Consider the following 20,999-nt stretch of genomic DNA (forward strand, 5'->3'; position numbering starts at 1 on the left):
TAACCCATGCATGCCTATTGGACACTTGTATTAATGGACAGGTGTTTCGTAGACTAAGATTATTTCTAATAAATGATCTAATTAGGAAATAACCTTTTAATTTACCATGTTTATTTTTTTAAAAATAAACTTTATACCCCATTTAGTAACTCTCCTATGATACCATTCCACTTTCCAGTCTTTGTATCTTGGCGACCGTACTGATTATCATGAACAAGCTGAAATCTGTATTTTAAATCCAGTCGCTCTGCAATCTTCTTAGTTAAGTCAACAATGAAACCTTAAAAATTCGAAAAAGGAACATTGGACATTTACAATCAGACTGGCTACATATAATTCGATCTATATGAGAAATATTTGTAACTAATCTTTGGTAGTTCAGAAGTATAGAGAATTTGGGTGAAATATAATAATCTGCAAATTCCATATCAATAAAATGATTAGAGTCATAAATCAACCATCCTTCGACGAAGAAACATTAGGTAAAGACATATATCTATCCGAGAAATATGCTACTGTCTATGTCCATAAAAATCAACAAGAAAGATTGGTGACTTCATTTTAGAAATCCAATGAAATATGAAGATAATGAACAGTAATCAAGCTAAAAAATTTATTGAAACAATAAAAAAAAAGGAAACAAGGACATCAGAGTGGGATCAGGTCCCATGGAGGAGTAAGTGTCCCTTGCCGACCGGTCACACCCACTGTGTAGCGGAAGAGAATAATAAAGAGTACATGGAGTATTAGTGGTATATAACGCATCCTTTAAATTATAGTTTATACCATGTCTGCAATTCAAGATAATCTTTTTTGAATTATCTTTAAATTTTAATATTCTTCATTATCTTAACCATATACCGATTATACAATCATATGTATTTCCACTTTCTTCATTGACTATTCAGAGACCTCTAAAGGATGCATTCTATTACAGTGATCTTCTGTTAAACCCGAAATTAGTGTCTCATTGATACTATTGTGAATTAATAAACCATGAAACCCATGGTTATTGTGTGACCGCTACCAATACCAGAACTATTTTAGTATTTAAATAGTACTGTCGACAAGAGAACGTCCTCCGCATTACCTTCAAACCGATCATTGTAGTTTGGATCCGAGGAATTCCCTCGGAGATCTGCGTCTTTCTTGTACTGAAGAAATGGTGCAACCTAAGTAAGCAAACATAAATAAAAATATGATTTAAGTATACAGTAACTCGTCAGTCTCTGGCGATGCTACAGATGAAAACTGAATGTTGACTACTTACCATAATCGTGGTTATTCTTATAATTCCGTCACGCCTCGTCATGTTCCTTTGGAATGGATTATTCTCGTCTGCTCCAACAAGTCTGAAGCGACCACGGGCCCACTTTCCGATCTTAACAAATGAAATTGTCAAAATTAAAGAGAGATGATCATAGAATTGTGAAATGAAATGAGATGTATACGGGGCAAAGCTACCCTGATTAATGATTCCTAAGAAAAAAGAACAAAATTAATTTAAATGAATTCTAAAAGTAAAAAGACATTTCAATGTTAATTTGGCTAATATTCTTTATGAACAAATTACTATTCTGCTTGATTTCAGTATCATGTTCCATCCATGAGATTTAGAATGAGTCAATAATTATGCTTGAAAAATCAATTGACAAATACCAGGCTTAATGTTTTGAGAAGACTAGTTTTTTAAATATCGTGCTCAGTCTATCTATGTGTAGAACTTTCAACCATCTTTTTGGCCCACTCTCCAATAATAGTTCTTTACACTATTGCAGTGTTCTTAAACATACACTACTGAAGATTCTTGCATATTATTTGCCTTAAGGGCCCTCTTTTCACTAAAGGATTTTTTTTCGACACTGAAAATATTTAATTGTGTCAAATTGTATTAAATACAATGTAGTATAAAAGTGTAAATATTGAGCTTATCTATTTCATTTTTGAACAAAGGGTACCTGGCATTTACCCCCCAAGAAAAATATTCAAAGATATTGAAGTACTGATATACAGAAATCATTGTTTTTTACTCAAGTGGGAAAACACATGCAAATTAAGTGTTCAGTTTGTTTATATTTACTATTAAAAGATTGAGGATTCCTTAATTGATAACAAATTGAGGAATACACTGTAGACTTCAATTTATCTTACTTAAGATCAAACGACAGATTAATCTACTTGTATAAAAAAAAATACCACAGAATCAGAATTCTTGGTGCGCAGTCTATGATTTAAATATGCATTTTACTTATATTTAATGTTTTTAAAAATAAAAGAAATTTTCATAGATTCAAAAAGAAGACAATATCACTTAGTAATGGTGTTCATTAAATTTAATTCGACAATCTTATTTAAGCGGCAAAGTCTTGCAAGTCAAGGTCAGTATCTTTTCCCTCAACATTAAGCATAATAAATAACTATAGCCCTAACCTTCTACTATTTTTTAAATATTTATATTTTTTTTCTTTTTGAGCAAAAATACCACATAAGGTCATTCAGATAATCTACCAAAGTGAGATATATAATTTAACTAGAATAGATATTTGGTAAACCAGTTTTCTTTAATTTTCTTCAATTGTAAGGGTCTATGCTTCGAATGTTTTTATTTTTTATATATGATGAAGAAGTCAAATAGAAATCTAAAATTATACTTTAAAACTTGAGACCTGGAATAAGAAAGTCCTTAATTATATAAATTTCACCTAGTTCAGAAAAAGCTTTCAAATTTTGATTGTTTGGAATATATCTTTTTTTTATATTCTGTAGTAATTTGAAAAGTGGAACATGTTATATTTTTCAGTTGACCATTTCTTATCAAGTTGTGTACATTTGCAAGAAAGGAAGATAATATTATCTTTAAAATTCCTGGGATCTTAATATAAAGGACAAATATTGCAAATACGGGTATATTTTAATATTTTTATTAGTCAGAAACATGACAAGAATCTTTTCTTAGTGCTTCTGAAAATGAAGCTATATGACATTGCTGTATTTTTATAATCCCTTGATAATACTTGCTTTTCATTCCTTTCTTGTGGAAGGAACCTTCAAACAACTGAAACCCTTTTGTCAACAAAAGCTTTAAAATAAGCCTGGAGAGGTAGTTGAAAACGTAACAAGCATCAGAAAGAGTACAACATGGACGAACGAGACCATCTCTGAGGTAATTTAAAACAAGAGGTCCATGGGCCACATCGCTCACCTGAGCACATTGTCTAGGCAAAAGCACAAATCAGTAAATCAGTTCAGTATTGAAAAGATTACCGGGGGGGGGGGGGTGAACTTTAAACTACTTGATGATATTTTCATGTTAACATAACAAATGGCTTTGTTGTACTTGAGAAGATTTAAAAAAAAAAATTCCTATACATTCCTTTGTAAAAAATTTGATCCCCCATTGTGGCTCCTCTCTATTCCAGGGGTCATCATTTGAACAAACTTGAATCTACACTACCTGAGGATGCTTCCATATCAATATGACTAAACATATCTTTTCTGTTCTTGAGAAGAATTTTTTTCTATATATTCTTATGCAACACTTTCGATCCCCCATTGTGGTCCCACCCTACCCCTGGGGGTCATCATTTTAACAAAATTGAATCTACACAACCTGAGGATGCTTCCATATCAAAATGACTAAACATGATTTTCTGTTCTTGAGAAGAAGAAATTTTCCTATATGTTCCTATGTAAAATTTTTGATCCCCCATTGTGGCCCCACCCTATCCCCGGGGGTCATCATTTTAACAAACTTGAATTTACACTACCTGAGGATGCTTCCATATTAATATGACTCATCATGGCTTTGCTGTTCCTGAGAAGAAGATTGTTAAAGATTTTTCTAATATATTGCTATGTAAAATTTTTGATCTTCCATTGTAGCCCCGCCCTACCCCCGGGGGTCATGATTTGAACAAACTTGAATCTACACTACCTGAGGATGCTTCCATATAAATATGACCAATCACGGCTTTGCTGTTCTTGAGAAGAAGATTTTTAAAGATTTTTCCTATATATTTCTATGTAAAAATTTGATCCTCCATTATGGCCCCACCCTAGCACCGGGGGCCATGATTTGAACAAACTTGAATCTACACTACCTGAGGATGCTTCCATATAAATATGACCAATCAGGGCTTTGCCGTTCTTTAGAAGAAGATTTTTAAAGATTTTTCTTATATATTTCTATGTAAAACTTTGATCCTCCATTGTGGCCACACCCTACCCCAGGGGGTCATGATTTGAACAAACTTGAATCTAAACTACCTGAGGATGCCTCCACATGAGTTTTATCTTTCCTAGAACTGTGGTTCTTGAGAAGAAGATTTTTAAAAGATGCTATTAATTTTTCACTTATTCTTAATTATCTCCCCTTGGAATAAGGCCTGGCCCTTCTTTTGAACAAACTTGAACCCCCTTCACCCAAAGATGCTTTGTGGCAAGTTTGGTTGAAATTGGCCCAGTGGTTCTGGAGAAGAAGTCGAAAATGTGAAAAGTTTACAGACAGACGGATGGACGGACAGACAGACGGACTACAGACAAAATGTGATCAGAAAAGCTCACTTGAGCTTTCAGCTCAGGTGAGCTAAAAATTAATCGGGCACGTAATTTGACAACCTGCTAAAAATACAGGCTATGAGAAAGTCTCACCATGTGTCTTTTTACCTGCCAAATCTCATTGATATCTAATTAGTAAAACAAATACCCTAAATTGATGGAAAACATTTCAGAAGTGCAACACCTTTTTGTGACATTTCAATTTTTTTCTCTTTTTTTTTCTTTTTATTTGAAGATCTGTTAAATAAATAATAAAGGTTCATGTTGGCAATGAAGTTTTTCTGATAAAAATCAATATATTAGTATAGAGCTTTGCATTTAAGATGTAGTAACTTTGTTGTTACTGAGAAATAGTCACAGCTGAGGCTGAAAAAGAAATGTTATACCATGTCAGGAGTAAACAGTAAAAATGTGATGTTACCAAAAAAAAAAAACATTGATTTTAAAGAATTGAACGGCAAGTGAGTCAATGAAAAAAGTTTTCAGAGTGTAAAACAATAACATTTTTATACCATCTTTTTTGGAAAAACAAAGACCCAACTAACATTTTTAACGTTATGAGTCTATGGATTACAGGATTTGTCCTTCAAATCCATTTGTCCTCTCCCAGGAGTGCAGCACGTGCTTTTTTAAGATCCAAGGTTAAAGATAGGATGACTTTCATTCCTACTAATTATTATAATCTGATCAATATGTACCTATTTAATTAATTGAGAACTAAATCAATGTCAGTGCTTATATTGAAAGACTGTCTCTCTTTTTTCAATTTCATCAATCTATATGTGTTTATATCTTTTCTTTTAATTTTCTTTTTATGAAATTTAAAAACAAAACACAGAAAAATTACTATAAGATTAAAATAATTTCAGAACATTTTTTTTCTGTAATCTATGCTTCAAAATTTGTCTTTAAAGTCTAAGATGTTCATGGTCAGGAATGCAACAAAAATTTATTAAGTTACTGAAATCTATTATTATCAAAAATATTTTTGTTCCTTTATAACAAAATAAATTTCAAAACGAAGAATTGCAAACAAAATTTTATTTTATGAATTTTATAATGAATTGTTTATTAATAAATATATCAGAAGTCAGGATGCAACAATATAAGAAAAAATATGATCACTTCAAAATCTATCAAAATTGTGTGTGTGTGTTTTGTTTATATTTTGAAAATTGACTTAATTGACAAATAATTTTGGGGAAATTTCTTTTATATCATTTTTTCGTTATTTTTTTTAGTCACAATTGAGACAAAGAATGGAAATATCAATAAAATGCCAATTCTTTCACATATATAAGAAAAAACAACTTAATCAAGCCCTGAGACAATTCTGAAGGAAATGAAAACTATCATTTTACTGAAATATTACACATAACACGTAATATCAGTTGAATAATTATTGTGTTTGCAATTTTCACGGACATGTTTTTGTGTTGTTCTCATCGTTATCATGTGCTTTTATTCGGTCGATTTCTCGAAATAAATGTTAAATCACTTAATAGTCTGAAACACTACATCATAATCACCCAATGTTGGTGGTATGACTTAAAAATATCTGATCAATTATAGGAAATCATTTGTTATGTCAACTGAAATATAACTATATGGATAGCAGTGGAAAACTTTAACGTAAAAATAGAGCTTTCTCAGATTTTTACTAGAATTCTAACCCATGATATGCATAAAAAATATATTCCAGTGAAATGTTTTTGAACATTGATTATGGATTCTCTTACCCTCAGAGGGGGTTGATTGAGTCCCACTCTGGAGACATGAATTTCAAAGTTCTTCCTATAGCCGTCCTCATTGAAGGCCACTGGACCGGTCAATCCGGAAAACTCCGCCTACAGATATACAAACAAAAATAAAACATGTGTATTGAAAAGGGTTAATTAAACAATTCATTTGAGATGCCCGATTTACGGGAAGGTTATAAATGATACAATACCTAGAAATATTGCTGGCAAAACACAAGGATTTTTAGATTATCCTTAAACAAATATATGTATACTTGTAACTGTGTAAGTGGTAATTTTACATCGATAATTTTTTTTAAGTGAACTATTAATTTTTAGCAAGTTAATATTTTGTCAAATACCTTACTTGAAAACATTAAATAGTTATTTTTAAAACTTTCTTATTTGAAAAAAAAAAGACTTCCACAATGCACCAGAATCAAATGGGTACCCATGCAGAAAAATATCTTCTGACTTCTGACTTAGGGTAAATGGCACCCTTCCTAAACCTTTCCCTGCACTGCATTATATATATATATATATATATATATATATATATATATATATATATATATATATATATATATATATATATATATATATATATATATATATATATATATATATATATACTGCATTATATATATATATATACTGCATTATATATATATATATATATATATATATATATATATATATATATATATATATATATATATATATATATATATATATATATATATATATATATATATTAACAATGGCTATTTTCATTCTTATGTCGATACGATATATCCTGGTGAGCTTGAGATAAAAGATACCACAGAGTCTGACACATCTGTTTCATATTTGGATATTTTACTTGAAAAAGACGTTAATGGTAATCTAACAACCAAGCTTTATGATAAACGTGATGACTTTAACTTTTCAATCGTCAACTTCCCTTACTTATGCAGCAATATACCTTCATCACCTGCATACGGGGTATATATCTCTCAGTTGATTCGATACGCAAGAGCATGCTCTACGCATGAACAATTTCTAAAGCAAGGTAAATTATTGACAAACAAGTTGATGAAACAAGAATATAAGCTGTCTCGTTTAAAGTCATCATTTCGTAAATTCTATGGTCGATACAATGACCTTGTCAGCAAATACAATTTATCATTGAGTCAAATGCTGACTGACGTTCTTTCATACTAATTGTTAGGCCATTATTTACACACCGAATTGTCGACGGATTTTTCCGTTATTTCCCGATCATGACAAGGAGCACGCGGCGGGTGTGACCGGTCGGCAGGGGATGCTCACTCCTCCATGGCACCTGATCCCACCTCTGATGTTTTTGGACGTCCATGTTTGCTCTGCTCCTATTTTGTATTGTTTAATGGACTTTTGAGCTTGAATACTGTTTGTTATCTCCATATATTATATATATATATATATATATATATATATATATATATATATATATATATATATATATATATATATATATATATATATATATATATATATATGGTTTTTGAAATTTTGAAATATAATGTAGAGAGCATTTCGTTATCAAATACTTTGTATAGAATAAGCCTTTGATTACCGATTTAAGTTCCTTTAAGATGTTTTCTCCGTGTTGCCAGGGAATAAAGCCATGTTCGTTGTTGAAGCACTGAATACCTTTGAGAATGACATTGCCATAAAAATTGTACATTGCAGTTCTTCGGAAGTTCGCTTGAAACACATGCTTGTTTTTTGCCAGCATTCTTTTGAAAGCCGTGGTGATGAGTTCCATTGCATCTACTGCAAGTGCTGCCTCTGACTACAAAATATAAGGAATCCCTTAAAAGGTCGGCTAATGAGGAACTAGTATTGATCCCTGGAGACCGTCATTTTTTCGACAAAAATAATATTGAGGAAAAATTAGATTAATTGCGTTGAACATAAAATTTTCGAATTCATACCAAACAGCTTCGCAGATTGTAAAAGATATTTTTTAATCGTAGCATGAAAAAGATATAATATACAAATTTTGAAATTACCGTGCAGAGGTAAATGAACTTTTACAACAAAATAAAGATGTAAACCTCAGCGCCGATAGTTATAGAAATTATTCTTTATCAGATATTTTTGTCATATTTCATTCTCAAAGAAACTGCTTAGAGTCATAAAACAATGCTGTATATGGTATAACAGATACAAGCAATATTGTGATAAGATAAATTGTTTTAGAATTGGATCTGTGCAGTTGAATAAAATCTGAATACATATAAGAAACAGTAACCAAAGGCCAATTGAACAAGACAAAAAGAGAACAGAATTAACATGGACCTCTGCAAACATCAGAGTGGATCAGGTCCCATGGAGGTGTAAGTAACCCCTAGCGATGAGCACGCCGGCCCTTAGCCCTTTTTCTTGATAGGGTAAACATAGTAATCCATAGACGATTCAGTATAAATATAATAGCCTTGAAATTTATTAATTAGGTCTGTCAACATTCCAGCTTATGAAATGTTGTATTTGCAAACAAGGTCTTTGTATCGACCATAGAATTTGCGAAATGACTTTAAACGAAATTGTTGATACTCTTGTATCTTCAAACTTGTTTGTCAGTAGACTGCTTCGGTCAAGAAATTGTTCAAATCTATAATAAGCTCTCGTGTATCGAATAAACTGGAGCCATAAACACCAAATGCAGGTTGAAATTGTATATCGCCACATGGATAAGGGGAGTTAGCAATAGAAAAGTTGAAGTGATTACGGTTATGATAAAGTTACGTTGTTAATTTGCAATTCAAGTCTTTCTCTGTTAAAACATTCAATTACGAAAAAGATGTAGAAACAGAAGTATCGGGCTCTATTTCTATTATTTCGAGTTCAGTGAGATATATCAAATAAAAATGTGAGTGACAATGAATTTTGTTGATGGAAATAAATAATGAAGCTAATTATACCATGAGTGGTTGTCCTGCTGCCGGATAAATGATTTGATTGGCTGTTCTCCATTTCCGCAAGAATGCTTTCACTTTCGGTTCCTCTGGATTTATTAAATCAAACCCCGTCACATTCACTCCACCGTGCACAAAATGCTCAAAATTAAGCTTAGAGAAATCCTTTTGAACAGAAAGAAAAATGAAGACAATATTTTTGATATCTTGTAAAAGAAATTAACATTGCCATTAATGGAACTGCATTTTATACATACCATCGTGGCAAATAAAAAGAAGTAACCCTCTTTATTCATCCCTACTTCTGCAAGCTAAAGTAAAAGTGAAAAAGCATGTATTGTGATAAGCATTGCAGATCATATAATCATTAATTACGAAATGCAGATTGAGATATTGTTGATTTCTGTTCCATGCTATGTTTTGGTCATGTAACATTTCAGAAGTACAAGACAAATTCTCCTTTTTGTATAAAACTGACACAAAAAGGCCCCTACAATGACATTTGTTTTCTACAAATCTTAATTAAAATGTATGTTAAAGATGAGAAAACAGAGATCAATCTCAGAAATCCAGGAAAGAATACGAATTCTGAACAGTACAAAAATATTAAAATTAGCAAAGAATTATCTTACGAATACTGTGTGTTTGTGTTGATAAATATATTTAAGCATTGAATCATTATTTTTTGAAAGATATAGTCTCATAACTGCAACGGGGTGTGCAAACAAATTGAGTAACGCGCGTGATCTATATTTCAAAATCCCTTTATTATCCATCGGGTAAGTTATTATTAATGGAAGAGCCGTTGCAACATCTTCTGTTCAATGTGAGCGTGAATTTTGCTTATGACGTTGCACTTCCACAGCGTTCAACGTTTGTGACGTCAAAATAAAACGCATACTTCAACCTTTTGACCCCCTGTCCGTGTTATGATGTTTTGAATGCCGTAGCTTTTCTAACACTTTGTAAGCAAAATACATGTTGAATGTAAATATAATACAAGTATTAGCTTTCTTAAAAAGCTGGTCTGACGTGAGCATTTTATTATACGAAGTATTAAATAAAAGTTGAATCCAGCGTAATCAACATCATTCCGAGTCCAGAAATAAATCATTTTGCTAAGAAACAGAAAAAGTTCAATCCCGTGGCAACAAATGAAATAAAACTCAGTTATGAATTTATTTTATATATACTGACAAGCATTACTTGTAATTTTCTTTTTTTCATGGCCGTAGGAACTCCCCCCCCCCCGTATTTTGCTGATATATACACGTAATTATATGCTATAAAACACTTATGCTACTTTATGCTTGTTTCCCATAACTCAAGTAAATAATGATGTTTGAAATTCATGATAACCTTTTTTACTTGATATTAATGATAAGGAATTTTTCCTTGATAGTGCCCCCCGCCCATTGAAATTTTTGGTTGTGGATTCCCTCCCCTTGAAATTTCTTCCTATTGGCCTTTTCCTAGATCTATACATAAATATAACCGGTGCTTTTGAAAGAAAAAGATAAAACACATATTAAAAAACTAAACATCAGTTGGTGACCAGTTGGGAGAATTATTATTTTTTTAAATCATAAACTTGTGTTAATGAGCAAACGTCAGCAAAGTTACGCATATGTGTAATTCTAAAGGTATAAAGACTGTATGCATTGAAAAAAAAAACATCTATTAATTAGATATTCGGCATACATGTTGACCTGATCGACCAGCTTCATTCCTGCTGTTTTGCTGGACGTACATGAATGATTGTGCATGTAATGTATAAGAGAGTGGGCAAATGTTATGTTACGTGTAATGTATAATGTAATGTATAATGTGAAAATAATTAGGTCCAATGCTTTGGCTTGTTTGGATGTTTAGCCATTAATCCCCATGCTCTCAAAATTGATAGTTAAGATAGAATGAAGTTTCCAAGATCGAGTTATCACAAAAATTCTATTGAACGACTTGACCAACAAGCCTTGGCTAAATCTAGTACTGTCTGACGCCATGACGTCAGACAATTATAACAGTAACTTGATCCGAAAAGCCGTATCACGTCAAGTTGACAGGCGCGGATCATCAGATCAAACGATACGCGAAGCGTCGAGCTTGATCTGATGATCCGCGCCTGTCAACGAGACGTGATACGGCTCTTCGGATCAAGTTACTGTTATAATGATAAATTTATTATATACCCCTTCCCAACTAGCAAAATATAATAAAAGGAAACTTTTTGGATCAATATCATAACTTTTATAAATTAGTAAAACCATTTTGTCAAGGAACTTTTTGATGCGCGAGAATAAAAACGTCATTTATCTGTGTATTACGTCATCAGTTTCAGAGAGGGGTGATATGGATTCAGAAAACCACAGTGTGGTGATCCGGAACGTCGGATCAAACTGTCACGTGATTGCGAAAATTCAACAGTAAAACTGAGTGACAAACAGTTGGGTATATAATAAATATATATTATTATAACAGTAACTTGATCCGAAGAACCGTATCACGTCAAGTTGACAGTCGCGGATCATCAGATCAAACGAGACGCGAAGCGTCGAGTTTGATCTGATGATCCACGCCTGTCAACGAGACGTGATACGGCTCTTCGAATCAAGTTACTGTTATAATGATAAATTTATTATATACCCCTTCCCAACTAGCAAAATATAATAAAAGGAAACTTTTTGGATCAATTACATGACTTTTATCCATTGAACAAACCAATTTGTCAGAGAACTTTTTGATGCGCGAGAATAAAAACGTCATTTATCTGTGTACTACGTCATCAGTTTCAGAGAGGGGTGATATGGATTCAGAAAACCACAGTGTGATGATCCGGAACGTTGGATCACACCGTCACGTGATTGCATAAATTCAACAGTAAAATTGAGTGACAAACAGTTGGGTATATAATAAAACACAGAATTAGTGAGAGATGTAAAGAAGAACATTGACTCTGGTCTTATTTAAACGTCTAGTGCCATTATAAAGCTTATACTGTTGTGCGTATTGTCAGATTCATTTTCAATTACATATTGCTTAAACATAAAATTTAAGTACCCTCTATACATTAAAAGGAAAATGAGAAACTTAAAGAGTGTAAATGTGTAAATATTGAGCTTATCTATTCCATTTTCAACAGAGGGTACCATGCATCTACCCCCAGGAAAATGTTTAAAGACAATGCAGTACTGATGAACTTAAATCACTGTTGTTTACATAAGTGGGCAAAATACCTGCGAATGAAGTGTTCAGTCTATCCATCTTGGCCTACTAAATTGTTATGAATGCTTGATTTGATCACAAATTAAGAAATAAACTGTACATTTCAATTTAGTTTATCTAGATCAAAGGGCAGATTACTCTATCTGTATAAAAATAGCATAAAATCAGAACTCTTTAGTGTGCAGTGTATATAGGGTTCTGAACGAAAACTTTCGGTACCAAGTTCTTAGTCAAGATTTGATTGCTGTATAGAATACACGAGTGTGGTGCGTCATGGTTGTATGTGCAGTGATACTACTTTTGAATTTTACTAACACCGTGTAAATTCTTCGTTTCTTCATTGTTTCTGTAAGATTTAACAGAATTACTGGTTGGAATATATTAAATATTTTCTTTAATCCTCCTAGATTCGAACGAAATGATAAGGATTAATAAAAGTTGTAACAAAATCATTTAATATTCTGAATTATTCGTGCTCGCTTTTCTTCGCTTGTTTTCAAAGTTATTGAAAAACATGGAGTATTCGATAGATAACCATTAAACTCAAAATACAGTGTAACTTAATCCTACCTTTGAAATTTTTGCTAAAAAAAACAAGGTGTGATTCGTTGTGAAAAAGGGCATGAATAATGAAAAAATGTATATATACAGAAATACACAAGCCTTAGTCATCCCAATATAAATTTATAAAACTGACTTCAAACTAACTTAAAATTATTCAGTCATTTTTTGTGAAATACATCAGTTTAAACTTCCTGATTCAGAAACTAAGATAGTCAAAAATTTGACATTGGTCTAATAAATTACTCCAAGTTTACAAGATTGCGTGAACCAAAAATCGCAGGGAATAGGGATCAATATTTTTGCACTTTGTAGGTAGTGATGGTGTTGACAATATCACTGTAACTTGTGTTGGGAAGTGAAATAAAGAGCACAATGATCAGTAACAGATAACAGACCATATATCTACTGAGGATACAAGGTCCCTATATATATAGTAAGTGTTACAAAGCTTTACCCTTGAATAAGAACTACATAAGCAAAACGTACGTTCATAAGGAAAACAATTCTTGAATTGATTAATGTTTGAGAAACCTGATTAATATAATGCTTGCTTCTTCATTTTTATGCTTCCATAATCGGATATTCGGGGGCATGTAATTTTTGGTGTCTGGCTGTCTGTCTGTTTATGAACAAAAACATTAGCCTAGGCAAACGTTTTGAACGGTTGGTGCTAGGGATTTCGTATTTCATATGTTTATTCCTTATGTCAAAACCTTCTTTGGATAGTATCATTTTTGATCTAACGAATTTGACCTAGTTTTGAAAAACTTAAACCAAACTTTTAACCTTGACCATAACTTTTGAACAGTTGGCTATGAGCTGCCATACGGCGGCATTAGTGTTTCACAACACATCTTGTTACAAACTAGATTCGGATAGATTTTTGTATCTGGCCTGTAGGAACCGTGGAAATGAGGCAATAATTTTGCCGATATATAGTATACTATAAGGGAAAAAACTACTTTTTGAATATGTCCCCTCAATAATTATGTCTAATAACCTTTTTTTGAATTGTCAATGGATTTTTCTTTGGTAGTGTCCCAACTAAATATTTGGCTGTGCCTCTCCTCAAGCTGAATTTGCTTCCTACAGGGTCTGTGTACATATTTTTATGACAATGCTATCTGCGCGATATGCTTACAACCATTTCGATTACAATATTAATGCGAGTTTGAAACTTCATTTCTTTCAATAAGTATCCGAAACACTGATGTTAATGATAGACTCGATAATAATTTCAAACAAAGATCTTCTCTTATTTTCCTGCAGGTTTCTGGAGAAAGTTATTGTATTCAAACGGTCTCAATCATCAGAAATGATTAACTAAGGCTTCTGAGCAAAGGTTGGCATCTGTGAGTAGAAGGATATTACCTGTTTCATGATTAATTCATAGGCTTCTTGGGAAGACAAATCGAATATGATGTTCCGGATGTCGGCATCTCCATACCTAAACGTGATGGAATCTATAAATCTGAGCTGGTCGTGCGCTTGGTTCACGTCATATAAACGTATAGCCAACATGGTCTCCTTATTTGACATGTCTTCATAAAAGGCACTCATAACTTCATTGAATCGTTGTAATCCTGGAACAAAAATTCAAATAAACGTGCCCTCTAGTATTTCTCATAAACTTGAAAATGTTCATGAATATCGTAATTCACGGGTTTTATACGGAATACCAATTACCTTCTTCAATATGTTATGGTTGCAATAAAAGGAATTGAGAGTCGCTGGATAAGGACATTCGGTTCACAGATTTGATATACATGTATGTAAAATGTATACAAAATCGAAAGTAAATATAATACTGCTAATGAAATAATGCATGAGAATCAAACTTTCACCGAAATATATGAGCAGATTTTATTTCGAAGGATTCAATACACCGATATATACTTAAATCTGACTGGCCAAATAGACGGACTGAAAAATCTCTGTGTGAAGTCCAAGTTTATTGGGTAATTTAGGAAGAATATTGTGTTCTCTCTATAACGATGTAAAATACAGATATAACAACTGGCGTATTTGTCAGAAATCTAATTGATAGAAATATGACTAAACTGAGGCAGGAGAGGCTAGAAACCTCATACATTCCGAGAGCCATTCCTGTAATTTGATTCTAATGTATTTTGTGCTGCGTTGCACTCCGAAGCGTGGCAATTGTTCGAACGGTAGACTTGTTTTAAATTACATCTTGTAATTTGCATCCCTACAATTTGACAAATGATATTGAAGATCTGTTGAAAGCCGAGATTTTATTTTTCGACTAGTGCTTGTACAAGAGTTATAATGATTTGGAAATCTGGTATTTCTCTGTTTGTAATCACTGTGTTTCTCCGACATGACAAATTGCCGAGAGCGATTTGAGAACCATTTAAATCAATGATGTGAACAGTTGGCCGCATGGAAACATTTAGCATTGTTTTATCATATATGTACTACATGTATATCCACTGTAAATAAGTTTTTAAAGTTTGTTACGAGAAAAAACGAAACATATTAAAATGATTTAAAAAAATGAATGTTTAAATACAAACGTCTAAAAGAAGTAAAAATGTTAACTATTGCTTGAAATACCGTATTGGAAAAAAAAATAAGAAAAGTACAAGGAAGGGGAATGTTTAATTTTTAGGGTAAGAATTACATGAAAATATGAATGCTTGTTTGCGTCTGTGTCGTTTGAAGTATACTCACCTTCTGTCGAATCGTACAGGTATATCATATTCCTCCATCTGTAATGGCGAATCATGTCCACAATCGCCATGGTGAAAGGGGGTTTCATGTGAATTTGGAAATTCTTCAAGGGATTGACGACTTTCGTTAAACACGGACAAACATAGGGAACATGGAATTGTCTGGTGAAGGACTCAATAGTCTCTGCCGACTTTGTGTCCTTGGAACCAAAAAACAGAAATACACCGGTTGCCATCTGATCGCAGACTGTAAGAAGGATATGTAATAGTTATATTTTACATGGCAGATGGTAATAATACTTCGAATTAAGAAAAGAAATTCTGTGTATCATCTATTTCCCATATTTTCTTCAACAATTACCCTATTAAGTACATTTCATGTTTCACTATTGAAGATGCAGAAAGTTAAAAAAAAATACATTATTTTAGTGGTTGCTCTCTCTCTCTCTCTCTCTCTCTCTCTCTCTCTCTCTCTCCAGATTGACATTTGTTTATGAAAAGCAAGAAACATTAACAGTAATCTCACAGAAAACCGGGTGTTCTATCATCGTTCTTTTAAATATTTATGAAACCTTTCAGTAGAATACAGAACTTTTCATCTGTGTTCTGTAAAAGTTTTATAAATGATTTTATTTAATTGAGTCTTCTTCCCTATCAGTCTTTGGGTGTTATGTAGAATTTCCTTGGGGTCTTGGTATAGCGATTGGAAAAGTCCCGTAAGAATTCTCAATTAGAGACATAATCTTTTTAAAAGAAGCATATTGGTTTTATCCAGCGTTTTAATTTCTTCTCTGCCAGATTTCACATAAATACACCAGGGGATGTGAAATTCTAGATGTTCTGTGACAAATTACTCCGATAATTCTTTATAATCTTTGAAATCTGCACTTAAGGACTTTTATTTCCTTCTAAGTTGTATTTTATTAAATTAATTGTGACAATAGCGATAAAATAATTTCCTTCAGTGCATCAAATTCAATATCAGGAACGTACAAATGAATAGAAAAGCACAGAGCTTCGATCTCAATACTAATTGCATAATTACTGAACATGCTCAGAAATAAATTTACTCCCTGATGCACAAAGGCATGTAAAATCCCAATTTTATACATGCTAAGAATATAAACACGCAAATGCGATTTATTCTCATAAAAACACATTTTCAGTGCAAAGGAAAGGTGATCTGTCTATTGTAAATGCTGCTAGCCTTTTTGACTTGCAGTATTTAACTTGATCACGCAAACTTTCTGTGACAAATGCTCTTGCACACGAAAAGTATATGACAATTTTAAACACGTGGATTTCTGCAAAATTGTTATACCGGGATATAATGATATAGAGATATGTCACTTCATTTTTGATAAAAATTGGATTTATTCTGGAAAAACATGGATTGCATGTATGTAAAAAAAAAAAAAAAAAAAAAAAGACCCATGTTCATGAACAGGAGTAAAATTACTGGGGATACTCACTTGGGATAAAGATACATGTATTTAGTAGTATACCATTTATCAGTCACAATAAAATTCTCATTAAAACCAGTAATCAAAGTTTCCATGTCTGAAATTATTCATAAAACAGTAATTTTTCTTCAAGTATTTTAGAAGTAACAATAATTGTCGAATGCTATCTTGTAAGTACTCCTTATGAAACTATCTTACATGTTCTCCTCATGATGCTTTCTTACAGGTTCACCAATCATCATGCTATCTTACAGGCAGACTCATCACAATGCTATCTTACAGGCACCCTTCATGATGCTATTTTACAGGCAATCTTCATGATGCTATCTTACAGGCACTCTTCATGATGCTATCTTACAGGCACCCTTCATGATGCTATCTTACAGGTACTCTTCATGACGCTATCTTACAGGCACTCTTAATGATGGTATCTTACAGATACTCTTCATGATGCTATCTTACAGGCACCCCTCACAGTGCTATCTTACAAGCTCTCCTTATGACGCTTTTAAATCTCACCTCCTCATGATGCTATATTAAAAGCTCCTCTCTTTAGTGTATAAAAAGGTGAAAATAACGAACTTTGATCAACTTTTATAAATCACATCATCTAATTAAAAAGAAACGTGAACAGGGTAAAAACACGGAAACCTGGAAATACCAGTGGTGAGATAAAGTGCCTTGGAGATGTAAGCATCCCCTGTCGTTCGGTCACACCTGCTCTGAACCCTCTGTTTTAATTAGTAAATGGACAAATCCATAGTCACAATTAGCATAAAAACAAAATTAGACCAGTCGATAGGTTATATTTGCGAAAGACGTTATGACGACCATAGAATCGGCAAAATGCAGAATTTAGACGATGTTTTACAAAGCCCTGCAACATCAACTTACCTGCCAGCAGGTCACCTCTGTTCAAAAACAGATTGTAGCTAGAACATGTTCTTGTATACTGAATCAGTTTGGACCCATAAAACCATACGCAAGTGATGATGGAATATTACTACAAAAATAGGGGGAAATGACCAAGAAAAATCTGACATCATCCCTTTGTCAAATAGTTTAGATGTGAGTGTGTCATTAACGGTTATAGACGAGAAAACTTCCAGATTTGGAATAGATGTAACAGACTTTATTGTGTCTTTTATACCAATTTTACTGGGATTTGTCGACTCAACATATAAGTCTCACTCATATTTTTCTTTTTAAAACCAACCATTAAAGCTTACATATTTGAAATAATTCATAAAAACAGCAAATTTAAAGATGTAACAAGCAACTGCTCAATACATGTACTACTAGTATCTTGTTAGTACTCTGCGTTCTCCTCATGAAGTTACCTTACAGGCATTCCTAATTGTGCTACAAGTTTTCCGCATGGTGCTAGCGTTCAAGCTTTCCTCTTGATGCTACCTTACAAAATTCTCCTCAAAATGCTAGCATGAAAGCTTTCCTTGTGAAGCTACCTTACAGGTATTTCTCATGATGCTACCTTACAGGCACTCCTCATGTAACTATCATGCAAGTTCTCCTCCTGATGCTTTCTTACCTCACTCCTCATGACGCTATCTTACAGTCACTCTTCATGATGCTATCTTAAATGCACTCCTCATGTTACGACATAACAAGTTCTCATGATGCCATCCTAAGGATCATAAACCCTTTGCTCAATTATACAAAATGTTGCTTTATCTCCTACGATTCTCCAGAACAAATGTGTTTTATAAAAAAAAAAATACAAACAATTATAATATAGCTTGCGGGGCAAAATTGGGCAAAAAGGACATTTCAACCTGGTAAATTTATGAAAGAATAATGGCAATTTATATCATTAAGAGTTATCTCTCTTATTACTGTATCAATGCACCTTAATGTTATTCCTCATGATGCTATCTTACAGACACTCCTTATGACACTACTTAACTACCTAACAAGTTCTCCTCATAATACTACCTTACAAGTTCTTCTAATGATGATAGAGTACAAGCTTTCCTCGTAATACTATCTGTCGACCGGTCACACCCACCGTGTGATCCTTGTCATGATCAGGAAATAACGGTAAAATCCGTCGACAATTTATTGTGTAAATAATGGCCTAACAATTAATATGAAAAACATCAGTTAGCATATGACTTAATGATAGATTGTATTTGCTGACAAGGTCATTGTATCGACCATAGAACTTACGAAATGATGACTTTAAACGAGACTTTAGATATTCTTATTTCATCAACTTGTTTGTCAATAACTTACCTCGTTTTAGAAATTGTTCATACGTAGAGCATGCTCTTGCGTATCGAATCAACTGAGAGATATACACCCCATATGCAGGTGATAAGGGTATATGGCTGCATAAGTAAGGGAAGTTGACGATTGAAAAGTTAAAGTCATCACGTTTATCATAAAGCTTTGTTTTAGATTACCATTAACGTCTTTTTCTAGTAAAATAACCAAATATGAAACAGATGTGTCAGACTCTGTGGTATCTTTTATTTCCAACTCACTGGGATATATCGTGTTGACATATGAATGGAAATAACTATTGTTAATTGACAATACGTCGTTGATATATTTAAATGTCGCGTTGAAGGCCACAGCAAGAGATTTCTTTTTCTCATGTATAAGATTTTGAATAAATTCTGCTTCATATAAATACAAAGATAGGTCTGCTAATAATGGGGCGCAATTGATACCCATGGAATTCCAACGGATTGTTGGAGGACTTGATCTCCATAAACTACATAGATATTGTCAATAAGAAACCCAAGGATTTTTTTTTTTATCAACTTCATACTACTTGTGTATACAATCAGAATTTTTTAACAAAATAATTTTGCAAATGACCATTGACAATGTAAGTATATTTATGAGTTCTATTTTTTATTGAAAAGCAGCTGTCAATGATGTCAAAAAGCATGGACTTTAATTTATCGTGGGGAATGGTTGTATATAGAGTTGAAAATCGTAAGTATTATGTTACTGATTTTGGTAAAATCTTGTGATTTCAAATTTTCCAAAAGTTCCTTGGAATTTTTAAGTATCCACATTTGAATTACACCACTTCTCGAATATACTGTTGTACAGTACTTCTAAAGTTTCTCCTTCACTGCTGCTAATATTTTAGTGAGAATTAAGTAAAGAAAGAGGCTTGGTAGAACATTTACTGGAACGCGCTATATATCATTGTTTGTAAGGATTTATATGATGTTTCGGAATCCAATATAAATATGGTAATTCAAATTCATTCTGGTTGTTGGGAATATTAAAATATTCAAAACTGACATATGATTTTGAAGAATTTCCTCCTTAGCTATGGGTATAAGTTGAATTACCACATGTAGAATTAAATACCAGTTCCTCTAAAATACAATTAAAATAATGAGCCTTAGAAACAAAGACAATGTTATAAATTACCTGCTTTGTCAGCTTGGACCAGTACATACTGATCGTGTAGTCTGTCTAATTCTTTTTGTTACTTCTGAATTATTGAACACGGAAGGATAGATAGTTATTATATTGCCCCTTAATCGCTTAATGCGAGATTTTAACATGCATCTGATACATTTAATCCATTCTGACAAAGGTTTTCAAGCTTCCTTACACATTCTCCTTATATATCTTCCATGCTAACGGTTCCTATACTGATATTTTCTTACGAACTTTTCGTGGAAGACTTTTCTGACAATTCTTATAATTCTATCACCTTACAATTAAACGTGTTCTTATTTCTATATTTCACAAGCCCCTCTTAGTTCCATATTTTCAAAAGCACCTCATACTTCTATCTTGCATTATATGATTATACATCGGCTCAAGCCA

General features: G+C 32.7%; 1 protein-coding gene across 1 annotated transcript in view; it reads right to left on the minus strand.

Annotated features, from left to right (window-relative positions):
• Nucleotides 1-20,999, minus strand: part of LOC133173332 (glutamate receptor 2-like) — a 29,375-nt gene that overhangs the window by 4,491 nt on the left and 3,885 nt on the right. Inside the window, exons 4-12 of the mRNA XM_061308322.1 lie at nucleotides 15,719-15,964; nucleotides 14,396-14,607; nucleotides 9,496-9,549; nucleotides 9,245-9,403; nucleotides 7,894-8,112; nucleotides 6,297-6,404; nucleotides 1,271-1,381; nucleotides 1,091-1,172; nucleotides 138-280 (exon numbers count right to left, since the gene is read on the minus strand). Of these exons, the coding sequence (XP_061164306.1) occupies nucleotides 138-280; nucleotides 1,091-1,172; nucleotides 1,271-1,381; nucleotides 6,297-6,404; nucleotides 7,894-8,112; nucleotides 9,245-9,403; nucleotides 9,496-9,549; nucleotides 14,396-14,607; nucleotides 15,719-15,964 (1,334 nt within the window). The remainder of the gene's footprint in view (nucleotides 1-137; nucleotides 281-1,090; nucleotides 1,173-1,270; nucleotides 1,382-6,296; nucleotides 6,405-7,893; nucleotides 8,113-9,244; nucleotides 9,404-9,495; nucleotides 9,550-14,395; nucleotides 14,608-15,718; nucleotides 15,965-20,999) is intronic.

Source organism: Saccostrea echinata, unplaced genomic scaffold (genome assembly GCF_033153115.1).
Source record: "Saccostrea echinata isolate AGI-Se365-2 ecotype Australia unplaced genomic scaffold, CSIRO_AGI_Sech_v1 ptg000056l, whole genome shotgun sequence".
Lineage (NCBI taxonomy): Eukaryota > Metazoa > Mollusca > Bivalvia > Ostreida > Ostreidae > Saccostrea > Saccostrea echinata.